Below are 13007 nucleotides of genomic sequence, written 5' to 3'. Positions count from 1 at the left end.
CTGGGGTCCCAAAGGCCACTGTCTGCTCTCCCCATTGAGGGGTGCAGACTTAGTCTTGGCTTCAAGAGTAAAGCACAGAGTACATTTCCCCAACGAGAGTTCAAGTACTAAAAGGACTAGGAGCTTATATTCTGCAGCAGCTAAAGGCGCAGACCAGCTCCTGGCAGGACCCGACCCGGAGTGGGGTGAATTCCCTAGAGTGTAAGGACCCCGACTTTCTATGTGAGCCAAGAGCACTTGTCCTGCATTCCTCTCCAGGTATAGAAAACTATGGACAGGCTAGAGTGCATGGGGAGTGGGAACCTGTAAAGGAGTTTGTAGAGACAAGATATGGGAGGGGGGCTTAAAATATCACTGATTGTCTCCTAAAGGATGGTGGAGGATGCAGACTTATTCACGTTAGCCTCTAGACCCCTGAGAAGCATTTCATGAGCCCACTCTGCAAGCTACATCCCTTTTACAGGTATTTCTACTGGAGGGAGAAAAGGAACTTGGCTTGAAACGGATGCTTAGCAATTCTGAGCTAGTCACGAAGCAAGACACCCGCGGGATTCAATTCAGAGGGAGGAGGCTGGCTAGAGAGGACCGGGAGCACAAACAAGGCAGTCGGAAGCAAGACGACACAGTCCTTTGGATTTGTCCAAAGCAAGGTGGTGACAAGGGGTGGGGGTGGTCAAAGAGCTCTGATTGGTTATGGGGAGGGGCTAGGGGTGTGGCTAGCTACCTCTTGAGGCTTTAAAAGCTCACCAAAGAGGGGCGGGGAGCTGTCATTTGCTCTCTGAGCTTCACAGAGTGCGCCACGCTTTCCCGGAGCTCCCGGAGCTCCTGGAGACGGAGCAGCTATTCGCTGTTCTGACTCACCGAGGATCCTGAGGTTGCCTGGGAGGGATGGCCACGGTCCCTAAGAGCAACATGGGACCTACCAAGGCTGTTCCTACCCCATTCGGCTGCATTGGCTGTAAATTGCCAAAGCCCGACTACCCACCAGCGCTAACCACCTTCGTGTTCTGCACAATGGTCGTCACCGTTGTGGCAGACCTGATAGGCAACTCCATGGTCATTTTGGCTGTGACCAAGAACAAAAAGCTCCGAAATTCTGGTAAGCCACCTTTCTTTCCCCTACCCAGTGAAGAGCAAGTTTGCAATCCTCTCTCCTAAATTCCTCCCAACCCTCGGGGTCGGTGAGGGTGACGTTCTGCCAGGTTCCCCTAAACTTTGAGCTCCACAGTGCTGGGGGAGCCTAGAAAATTAGTATGGGGCAGCCAAATGCAAAGCCCAGGTTCGTAGGGTGCGCGGCAGTCCCTTGACTCCAGTCCTGTAGGAGACCGGACACGGAGGGAGCCGCTGAGAGTTTAGTTGCCTCCCAGGTACGATCGGCTGAACTGGACTCCGGAGGGCGGCCCTCCTACAGAGCCGCTGGCCGCGGAACTGTTTCAGAGAGAGCTGCGTAGTTCCGAACCTCTTTGGGAAGTTAAGTTCGTGGCGGCTGCAGAGGCTGCTGCGGTGTACCCGGGCGAGCAACGCTGCGGCCACCCCCCAACGGCGGCAGCGGAGATTCCGCTCGCGGCAGCGCCAGAGCTCCGGGATCGCTCCCCGGCGGCGGCGGCTGCGGCTGCGGCGGCGGCGGCTGCGGCGGCGGCGGCTGCGGCGGCGGCTGCGGCGGCGGCTGCGGCGGCGGCGGCGGCGGAGCGCAAGCCCCACGCCTGAGTATCTAGCAGGGAACACTGAGCCCACTGGAGCCGAGCTCCATCCGCCTGTCCCAGGACAAAAGGCTGGAACTGGCTAACGGCGGGCTGGACGCTGTAGGCAGTGGCAGAGAAAGCGGTGGCAGCGGACATCAGGAGGTCTGTACAGGGGAGTCACAAAGAGGGGCTACAGAGGGGAGCAAGAGCTGGGCACAGCGGCGAGAGGGTACAAGGAGGAGGCAGAGCCAGGTAGGAATGGCGGGAGGACTGCGTGAAAGCTCCAGGAGCAGTAAGGGGCTCTGATTGCACAGCGCTGGGATTTGGAAACCGCGAGCTGCACTCCCCAAGCCTCCAGCCCGGGGTGGAGGGTAGGGATCGGAGACAGGGAAAGCTGGAAGGTACAGGCACTGAGACCCTTGTGTGGGTGAGGGTGTGTGGGAATAGGGGAAGGGGAGTGGGTGTAGAAGAGTGGAAAGCTAGGAGTCTGGTTTTCAGGATGGGCAGAGAAGGATGGGGAGGCAGGGTGAAATAGTCCCCAACTCCTGGGAGAGGGTAGGGTAATGGTGGTACCCTGGGTCTTTTTTCCCAAGATCTCAGTGTCTTGGGAGGGAGCACAGATCCGGGAAGGTTGAAAACCGTGTAGACCCTAGTGGACTGAAGCTGGGGAATTAGCCTGGCCGTGTCTTAGCGAATTGCTTGGTGGGGACAAGTTTCAAAATTTAGTAACAGACTGGAATCGTTAGAATTTTTCTTTCAAACTCCAGTGAGTGCTTCTGATTTCTTTGTAACCTATAACCCTGAGGCAGAGCCTTAGATTTTACCTTTCACTCTTCATATGGTACCTAAGAACAGATCCATGGAGCATGGGAAATTACCTTGGAAACTCACTCTTTTGTTTTTTTTTCTCTCCTTTCCTCTTTTTTTCTTTTTTCGTCTGAATTGCAAATAAAAGTGTGTGTGTGCTGTGGGTTTATTTTTTAAGGCTTTTTTATTTCGTGGGTTTATTTTTCCTATTTATCTTTAGGAAGTTCATTACTTTGAGGGGAAACTCTAGAAAGAATCTCTTTTGGCAAAAAGCACGGAGGGCAAGTCTTGGTACCCTTTTAAAAAGCCCTCGTTTTCTCCCATTCCAGGACAAAGTGCCGTGTTTTGCCAAACCAAAGCTAATTAGGAACTAGGTGTTTGCAAAGAAAGAGGACCCTGTGCCTGAACTTGGCCTCTTTAGTCTGCTTTTTGTGAAGGGTGTTACAAAAAGAAAAAGAAAAAAGGTTGCTACTGTCCTTCGAATGGGGCAGGGCAGGAGGCAGGTTTTACTCACAGCTGTTTTTGGAACCTATGCAAGATGTTTTGTGCATGGCCAGAGGTGGAATGCACAGTTGAAGGGATTTCTCCTTTCCCCTGGTCACTTTCTTTGACCTCAGACTTGATATTACAGGACTTCCCCCCTCTTCTTAGGTTTTACTCTGAAAGTACCTGAGGAGTGCACAGTATTTCACTAGGCTGATGGATATTACTGTTTTATCTCAGGATGGTGTCTGGTCAGTAGATTTTCCTTCATAAGGAAGAGGATTGGTACATTATTATTATCATTGTTAATTTGTTTGTTTAGGTTGATTGTGTTTATAGACATCTGGCTCTCCTTTCTCTCACTCTCCCTTCCCCACTTATTCCCGTGTGGAAAATGTGGCGCAGTTGTATTTCTCTAAAATGGCGTCAGCAGGACTCTGCCCCCCCCCCCCTTGTGCTTGCTTACTCTGTCTTATATTCACTTCTTTCTCAGAGCAAACAAACCAATCAACCAACAAAACACACCAAGCAAACAAGCAAAACGTTGGCCAAGCATTCGTGTTCCAAACTTGTTGTGCATCAGAGCTACCTAGGGCTTGCTTGTAAATAGGAAAGAAAGAAAACTGTGATTCTTCAAAGGAATTCTAAATTGTCACCTACCCAGTTGACTTTTTCATCCTTTTTTTTTGGGGGGGGGGGGTGGCTTTCCAAATATTAACCATTGATTTCTGTCTCTCGCCTTTTTTCCTTCCCCTGATGTTTTCCAGGCAACATCTTTGTGGTCAGCCTCTCTGTGGCAGACATGCTGGTGGCCATCTACCCCTATCCTCTGATGCTGTATTGCATGTCATTTGGGGGCTCGGATCTGAGTCCGCTCCAGTGCCAGATCATCGGGTTGATCACAGGACTGAGTGTAGTCGGTTCCATCTTCAACATTACGGCCATCGCCATCAACCGTTTCTGCTATATCTGCCACAGCCTCCAATACAAGCGAATCTTCAGCCTACGCAATACTTGGATCTACTTGGTCATTACCTGGGTCATGACTCTCCTGGCTGTTCTGCCTAACATGTACATTGGCGACGTTGAGTATGACCCCCGCACCTACACCTGTATCTTCAACTACGTGAACAACCCTGCCTTCCCTGTGACCATTGTCTGCATCCACTTCGTCCTCCCTCTCATCATAGTCGGTTATTGCTACACCAAAATCTGGATGAAAGTGCTGGCTGCCCGTGACCCAGCTGGACAGAATCCTGACAACCAGTTTGCTGAGGTTCGAAATTTTCTAACCATGTTTGTGATCTTCCTCCTTTTTGCAGTGTGCTGGTGCCCTATCAATGTGCTCACTGTGTTCGTGGCTGTTGCTCCAAAAGAGATGGTAGACAAGATCCCCAACTGGCTTTATCTTGCAGCACACTGCATAGCCTACTTCAACAGCTGCCTCAATGCTGTCGTCTATGGTATCCTCAACGAGAGTTTCCGACGCGAATACTGGACCATGTTCCATGCTATGCAGCACCCTATCCTGTTCATCTCTCACCTCATCGCTGATTTTCGGGAGACTCGGGAGACTCGAGCTCTCACTCATGCCCGTGTGCGTGCCCGTGATCAAGCCCGAGAACAAGAGCGTGCTCGTGCCTCTCTGCCTGTGGAGGGAACCCCGTGGAGCATCCAGAATGCTCCACTGCCGGGTAGTACAGCAGCATCCCACTCTGATCATGCCTCTACCCACCCCAAACCCCAAACCAGGTCTACTCCTATCTATCGCAAACCTGCTTCTATCCATCACAAGTCTATTTCTGGCCACCCCAAGTCTGCCTCTGTCTACCCTAAGCCAGCCTCCTCTGTCCATTTCAAGCCTACCTCCGTTCATTTCAATCCCACTTCTGTCCATTTCAGGGGAGACTCTGTCCATTTCAGGGCTGCTTCCCAACTTGTCACCAGTCACCGTTTCTCTGCTGGTTCTTCCACCAGCCACCTTACATCCTCATCTGGCTACATTAAACCTGCTACCAGCCACCCTGCAGCTACCACTGTTGACTATCTTGAGCCTGCCTCCACCAGCCATTCTGTGCTCACTGCTGTTGACCTCCCTGAGATCTCAACCTCCCATTGCCTTGAAATGACCACCATTGGCCACCTCAGACCTGACATTACTACCTTCAAACTCCCCACTGTGTCCTGTGAGCCTGCTGTTACCTCTGCCACCCCTCCTGACCGCACTCTAATCCCCATTCCCACTGATGATTACCGCAAGGTGGTACTTATTGATGACGATTCTGATGATTCCGATTGTTCTGATGAGATGGCTGTGTGAAAAGTGTTCTTTTGAGTTTGTCCTGCGTATGCAGTCTAGCGTGAGATACCTCCCTTGTATGTACACACTGACACACGGAGACCCAGACCCCCAGACACAGTGGAAGTTCCATCTACCTTTCAGGCATACTCTTCTTTGGTACCCTGTGCTCTTGAAAGTGTGTGTGTATTCTTGCTTTCTTAGAGATCAAATTTCCAATTGTGATGTCTACGGTTCTGAGATCCTAAATCTTCTGTTCTTCTAAGGTTGAATTTCAACCCTCAGTGATCTCTGAAATGTCTGTTGCTTTGCTATTCCCCACCAACTCTTTCAGCTTCCCAGCCCCCATTCCCGATTTCCTGCCTCCTGCTTTCTTCTCCCATTCCCAGGAATGGGGGAGGAGTGCATGCGCACTGGTCAAGGTTGTCTTGGTGGTAAGCTCTGTAAAGTGACAGTGACCACACAGCTTATTGTTGTAAGTGTGTAAACTGTGTTGTATCTTTAATGCAGTCAGAAAAGGACTTCTGATGAAGTACAAACACTTGAAATTAGCTTTTCAAGATTTCCATGACAAAATATGAACCCTATCTGAAAAATAGATAAGTTCTTATTAAAGTACACTTTAATGCCTTTCAGATCAAGTGGCAAAAAGAGTGATATGTCATACTACGTTGATTTTATTTTGTGTAAATTTAAACATTGGTGCTGTTTTTTTTTTGTATATTTGTTTACAAATGATGAGATATTTTTACCCTACTTTTGGTTATATATATTTTTGGTTATTTTGGTTTGACTTTTTCAAGCACTGTCCAGAACATTCTTTTATTTCCACAGAAATAGATCCATGTGCAAGTAATTTCTTGTGGGTGGTAACCCTGAGTGTCAATTACAGTTATGTTTGTAATATTATAATTCCTAGTCACTCTTTTACACTATCAATTTTTACATTTTTCTTTTCATTCAAAGGGAATTTGAAGTAACATCTGATGGCTAGAAGGAAATGGAATTTTTTTTTAAAAGCCTTGTTTTTGTGACCCTCCTGGCTTGGGGATAAGAGCTAAGGAGGAAGAGATGCTAGGACCAGTAAGTCCAATCATGCTTGGTTCAGTGACATGATGTGAAGCAGTTAGTCTCATGTCAGCCCAGAAACTGATTTTTCCTTTAGAACTCAAGAACAAACTGACATTTAAAAGAAATTTCAATTGCTGATTCAAATTGACACTTCAATCAAAGTTTACTGTACAAAAGCTTGTAAAGAAAACCCATAATGTATCATACCGCCTTAATTCTATTCTGTATTTGTGGTATCAATTAAATAAAAGTAGTTTTGTGGCTTTAGTATGTGATTTCTTCCTTCTGTTAGTTAAGGAGAGAAAGGTGTGTAGGGTCAAGGTGGGCAAGTGTTGGCCTGGAAGTACAAGAAGATTTGGCTGAAAATTTCGTCTTTGCTGCATCTTGGAACTACTCAGTAATTTTAATTAGCAAACATTGGGAATGCACGGTTGGAGGACACACCGGAGGAGGTGGGAATAGGGGGGTACAAGGATGTTGCAGTTTTCTTGTGGAGTACTATTGTTTTCCTGTGGAAGGAATAAAACTAGCCCCCAGTCATGCCACAGCCCTATAGAGGTATGGGACCAAGCAAAAGAGCTTATGTGGAAGGAGACAGGGGAGTGGGAGATGGGTGACAGGACTCCAATTACTGGGTAACTCACCCAATCCCTGGAGCACAGTCTCAAAAGAGTGACTTAGAACAAAAAAGTTTTCAACTTTTCAAATATATAGTATTACACACACATATAAGTAAATTTTATTTTATGCAAAACCTTTGCTAGTCATAGAGGGTTTAACATTTTATTTACTCTGTGTGTGTGTGTGTGTGTGTGTGTGTGTGAGACATGTGTGTACCACTGTGTACATGTGGATGTCAGAGGACAACTTTTTTTTTTTAAGACAGCTTCTAAACTGTGGGTACTAGGAATCAAACTCTGGTCAACAGGCTTAGCAGTAGGTGCATTTACTCCCTGATCCATCTCAACAGACCAGTTTTGTTTTAAAGATATGCACATTTAACACATGCACATATAATGGACATAAAGAGTAGTGCACATTTATTTGGTCTAATCCAGACTTTGGCAGGCTTAGCTCATTTTAGCTATCAATCCTCAAGTTATTATAGTGGACATAGCTCCCTGCTAGTCCCCTAGCAGGACTGCTGGTCTTAAGGCTCTGTACCCTGAACCCTCACTCAAAATTCCTGCCAAATGTCCCTGGTTGTCTGAAACGGATGCTTGCTTTATGTACGTGTTTACAGAATGGCAATGAGCCAGCCTCCAACCCTCCTACCGACACCTCACCCCCGTCTGACCAAAAGATTGCTCTGGGAGAGACTGCAAAGTGTCCAAACTAAAGGTACTGTGGCCTGATGCTCCAAGCTGCTGTCCTTCAGGCCCTTGGTGCTGGATTCCAAGAGAAAATGAAAGGATGAAGCTTTTATAACAAAGTGCCCAGTCTCAGCCTCAACTCCACCGGTGAGTGCAGGAAGCGGAAAGACCTGGCCCAGAAGGCTGACCCCACCCTCACAAAGCAACACTGTTTACACATCAAACCCAGAATCTCAGAAGTTTTCCCCCTCCCCATCTTGTTTCCTCTTGCATCCCAAAACTTACCAGTAGGACTCACCCCACCCACTTGGCTGGTGCTAGGTATAAAGCCTTTCAAATGCAGGCAGTGTCATTGTTTTATTGTGATCATGCATATGCATGTCTTCTGAGTCCCTAAACTCCCCACCCCCAACTTAGGGACTTGTTCTCTGTTTCCTCTAACAGCAAAAGAGCTTTCCCATCAAGGAATTCTTGCAAGGAAACGCTTTTATTTATTTACTTTCATTTTGTTTGCGACAGGGTGTCACTATGCAGCCTGTTTGCAGGGCTGGTCTTGAACTTATGATTCCAGCTCCCTCACCTGAGTCTCCTTGAGTGCCAAGTGCTAGGATTTTAAACTCAAATTACACTCAGCAGCATGTATACAACTTGTCCATGACAGAGTTTCCCAATGCTAATTTTTATTTTTCCAAAGAAAATATAATGTATACCATAAAGTGACACCTTGGCCTATTTTTCCTTTGTGTGCATGAGTGTAACAGGAAAACTGGCCTTCCCATAGGCTATTCTTACTCACTTCTGAGCAATTTATATTCACGTTGACTACTGTAGAATTTGGTTTTAATGGAAAAAATTTGTCTGTCTTTTAGTTATAAAGTGTGATAATCTATACACAGCAGAATTGTAACCATTTTCAGTACATAGGTCAGTGGCTTTAAACTGTATTCAGTGTGTTGTTCAGTGACTAGAACTATTAATTTACAAAAGCTCTTTATCTTTCTAAGCTGCAAATCAGTATTTATGGTCCAGTTAAATACTACCACAATTAGCCACTACTTTACCCTAGACTTTACATAAAATAGCACAATACACAGGCTTCTGAGCCCCACTTTCTTATGTTGAACATGTTTTGGAGATGTGTTCATGCAGCTGGATGTATCAGAAGTTGTTTTGAAGGGTTTCAGAGAGAAGGGTTAGAGAGATGGCTCAGCAATTAAAAGCTCTTGCAGAGGATCTAGGTTCAGTTCCTAGCCCCCATGCCCAGCCTCTTAATCCCACTTGTAACTCCAGCTCCAGGTGATTTGACACCCTCTTCTGACTTCTATAGATACTGTATGTAAGTTGTGCACTTAACATGCAGGTAAAACACTTATACACATAAAATAAAAATAAAGTTTTAAAAAATTATTAATAAAAAAGTTTTCAGACAGGGTTGGAAAAATGGCTCATCAGGTAAACTTTATAAAAGCATGATGGTCTGAGCTCATTTCTAGCTCCCTTGACCACTTCCCTCAGAAAAATAATAAACAGTTTTTTCTTTTTTTATAACTTTTATTAATTACACTTTATTTACTTTGTATCCCCCCCATAAATCCCTCCCTCCTTGCCTCCTAATCCCACCCTCCCTCTCCCTTCTTCATGGATGTCCCTCCCCAAGTCCACTGATTGGGGAAGTCCTCTTCTTCCTTTTGATCTTAGTCTATCAGATCTCATCAGGAGTGGCTTCATTGTCATCTTCTGTGGCCTGGTAAGGCTGCTCCCACCTCAGGAGGAGGTGATCAAAGAGCAGGCCAATCAGATTATGTCAGAGGCAGTCCCTGTTCCCATTATTATGGAACCCACTTGGACACTGAACTTCCATGGGCTACATCTGTGCAGGAGTTCTAAGTTATCTCCATGCATGGTACTTGGTTGGAGTATGAGTCTCTGGAAAGACCCCTGTGTTCAAATTTTCTGGTCTGTTGCTCTCCTTGTGGAGTTCCTGTCCTCTCCAGATCTTACTATTTCCCACTTCTTACATAAGATTCCATGAACTCTGCCCAAAAGTTGGCCCCAAGTCTCTGCATCTGCTTTGATAGTCTGCAGGGCATAGCCTTTCAGAGGCTCTCTGTGGCAAGTCCTAACTTGTTTCCTGTTTTCTTCTTCTGATGTCCATCCTCTTTGCCTTTCTGGATGGGGATTGAGCATTTTAGTCAGGGTCCTCCCTCTTGATTAGTTTCTTTAGGTATATAGATTTTAGTAGGTTTATCCTGTATTATATGTCTATATGAGTGAGTATATATGGTGTGTGTCTTTCTGCTTCTGATACAGCTCACTCAGGATGATCCTTTCCAGTTCCCACCATTTACCTGCAAATTTCATCATTTCCTTATTTTTCATTGCAGAGTAATATTCCATTGTGTGGATGTACTACAATATCTGCATCCATTCTTCAGTTGAGGGGCATCTGGGCTGTTTCCAGCTTCTGGATATTACAAATAAAGCTGCTACAAACATGGTTGAGCAAATGTCCTTATTGTGTACTTGAGCCTCTTTTGGATATATGCCTAGGAGTGATATGGCTGGATCTTGAGGAAGCACTATTCCTATTTGTCTGAGAAAGCGCCAGATTGATTTCCAGAGTGGTTGTACAAGTTTACATTCCCACCAGTAGTGGAAGAGGGTTCCCCTTTCTCCACAACTTTTCCAGCATGTGTTGTCACTTGAGTTTTTCATCTTGGCCATTCTGATGGGTGTAAGGTGAAATCTCAGGGTCGTTTTGATTTGCATTTCCCTAATGGCTAAGGATGTTGAGCATTTCTTTAAGTGTTTCTCTGCCATTCAATATTCCTCTACAGAGAATTGTCTGTTTAGCTCTGTTCCCCATTTTCTAATTGGATTACTTGGTTTGTTGCTTTTCAGCTTCTTTAGTTCTTTATATATACTGGATATTAAGACCTCTGTCAGATAAAGGGTTGGTGAAGATTCTTCCCCAATCTGTAGGCATTCGTTTTGTTTTGATGACGATGTCTTTTGCTTTACAGAAGCTTTTCAGTTTCATGAGGTCCCATTTCTTGATTGTTGCTCTTAGAGCCTGTGCTGTTAGTATTCTGTTCAGGAAGTTGTCTCCTGTACCAATGAGTTTTCATTACTGTTTCTCTATAGTACAGCTTAAGATCAGGGATGGAGATACCTTCAGAAGATCTTTTATTGTAGAGGATTGTTTTAGCAATTCTGAGTTAATAAACAGTTTTTAAATATTTTTTTTTTACCTTTTAGAGGAACATTTAAAGATTTAAAGTATTTCTCTTTATTAAGTTGAAAAGGCGTATAATAAAGTAACATGTAGTTTTATTAACAAACCCAACATTTTTTAACATTCTACAATAAATATGACTATTTCTGCCCATCTACCCATCCTTGTATCGGATGCATATTTTTATTGGGACATAATTAACATATGACAAGTTTTATCATCTTACTTAATTCTGTGTGTTTTGTATGTCCACAAATTTGTGCTACCAGACAGTCTACCGTTATTGAATTCTTATATATTTCCACCATACTTGGAGAAATCCTGTAATCACTGGCATTCATTTTCCTCTTTGCATATGGCAATTACTACTTTTTCTGTGGCTATGAATTTATACATTTTGTTTCTGCCATATTAATGGAATGATGTAATATATGTTCTTTTGAAAGATTTATTTATTATGTATACAGTGTTCTGCCTGCATGCCAGAAGAAGGTTTCAGAATCTCATTATAGATGGTTATGAGCCACCATGTGGTTGTTGGGAATTGAACTCAGGACCACTGGAAGAACAGCCAGTAAATGAGTTTTTAACCTCTGAGCCATCTCTCTAGCCCTAATATATATTCTTGGTGTCTAGTTTCTTTTCCTTACCATAAAGAATTCCAGATATACCCATGTTGTTAGTATGTATCAGGAGGTCATTCATTTTTAAGACTGTATAATATTCTATTGTAGGTACATTTTGTTCATACATTTATCTGTCAAAGAACATTTGAATTGTAAATAATTCTGCTGTAAGTATTGGTATGCTGATATCTTTTTGAGACTCTCCTTTGGTTCTCTTGGCAATTGCTTGTTCACATGGTATTATTGTTTTACAGCAGTTGTTTCATTTTACATACCTTCCCAAGATGCAGTATCATGCCACTTTCTTTACATCTACACCAACACTTAGAATTATAGCAGGTAAAATATAGTATCTCACTCAGGGTGGTTTTGTTACTGGAGTTGGGATGATGGGTTTGGTAGCCCTAAAAAAAACGGGATCTTCTCCCTGTCCTCAACAATACAACCAAAGGCTTAGTCAATTAATGTAGTTCATATTGAATTAAATATATATGTGTATATATGTTGATCCTTTGAAGTTTAGAACCTGTATTTATATTAAGATATTTATTTACAGAAATTTATTATAAGGCAATAAAAAGTTTTATTATTGACAACAAATATTCATTGAAAAAAAAAACAAACAATACAACCAAAGAAACAAAACACATTTATTGAAGATGGCCATGTTGGGAAGAGGAACAAAGAGGTCCTTTAACATCATGGAACAAAGGTTTGGTTTTTACAGAAGACAAGATGCATGCCTAACTGAGCAGCCTTGGTCAATGTGTATTCCTACCCATCACTGACTTTCATGGATTGCACTGTAATCTCTCTGGCTGGCCTCAGGCTTTAGCCTTTTTCTTTTCCCAGCATGATAATCCTGAGGCAATTCTAGTACCTTGGGATGCCTTGTTTCAATAGTCTGACAGGCAAAGAAAAGGACACAGGCGTCCCTTAAAAAGGACCTCCCCTATCAGTGGACTTGGAAAGGGGCAGGGAAGAGATGAAGGAAGGAGGGTGGGATTTGGAGGGAGTGAGGGAGGGGCTACGGCTGGGATACAAAGTAAATAATCTACAATTAGGGCTGGAGAGATAGCTCAGAGGTTAAGAACACTGTCTGTTCTACCAAAGGTCCTGAGTTCAATTCCCAGCAACCACATGGTAGCTCACAGCTATCTATAGTGAGATCCTGTGCCCTCTTCAGGCATGTAGGTGTACCTGCAGGCAGAATAATGTATAAATAATAAGTAAGTATTTAAAAATTATTAAAAAAGAAACATTTTCATAACTGACAAGATGGCTATACTTTTGATGTTTCATTTCCTGATGATTAGTGCTGCTGAATATATTTTTATGTGTTTATTTGGCATTTGTATGTCTTCTTTGGAAAGAGAAGTATTTGAGTTCTTGGTCCAACAATATATATTGTTTGGATTGTTGGTATTCTGTTTATATACTTTAAATAATAATATGGAATTAAATGTATTATTTAGAAGTATTTTCTCCCAT

General features: G+C 44.0%; 1 protein-coding gene across 1 annotated transcript; it reads left to right on the top strand.

Moving 5' to 3' along the window:
* The first annotated feature begins 790 nt into the window (after nucleotides 1-790).
* On the top strand, nucleotides 791-6547 carry Gpr50 (G protein-coupled receptor 50). Its single transcript, XM_021629551.2, has 2 exons — nucleotides 791-1099; nucleotides 3740-6547. Exons 1-2 carry the CDS (start codon nucleotides 889-891, stop codon nucleotides 5290-5292), a joined length of 1764 nt encoding a protein of 587 aa, XP_021485226.1. The 5' UTR covers nucleotides 791-888; the 3' UTR covers nucleotides 5293-6547.
* The last annotated feature ends 6460 nt before the right edge of the window (nucleotides 6548-13007 follow it).

This window comes from Meriones unguiculatus (assembly GCF_030254825.1).
Source record: "Meriones unguiculatus strain TT.TT164.6M chromosome X unlocalized genomic scaffold, Bangor_MerUng_6.1 ChrX_unordered_Scaffold_30, whole genome shotgun sequence".
In the NCBI taxonomy this organism is placed as follows: Eukaryota; Metazoa; Chordata; class Mammalia; order Rodentia; family Muridae; genus Meriones; species Meriones unguiculatus.
The sequence above is the reverse complement of the archived record's forward strand: the minus strand, read 5'-3'. Positions and strand labels throughout refer to the sequence as shown.

Coding starts and splice junctions, on each gene's coding strand:
- Gpr50 (XM_021629551.2), top strand. CDS start 889: ATGGCCACGGTCCCTAAGAGCAACATGGGACCTACCAAGGCTGTTCCT. Junction 1,100..3,739: donor CAAAAAGCTCCGAAATTCTG/GTAAGCCACCTT, acceptor GATGTTTTCCAG/GCAACATCTTTGTGGTCAGC.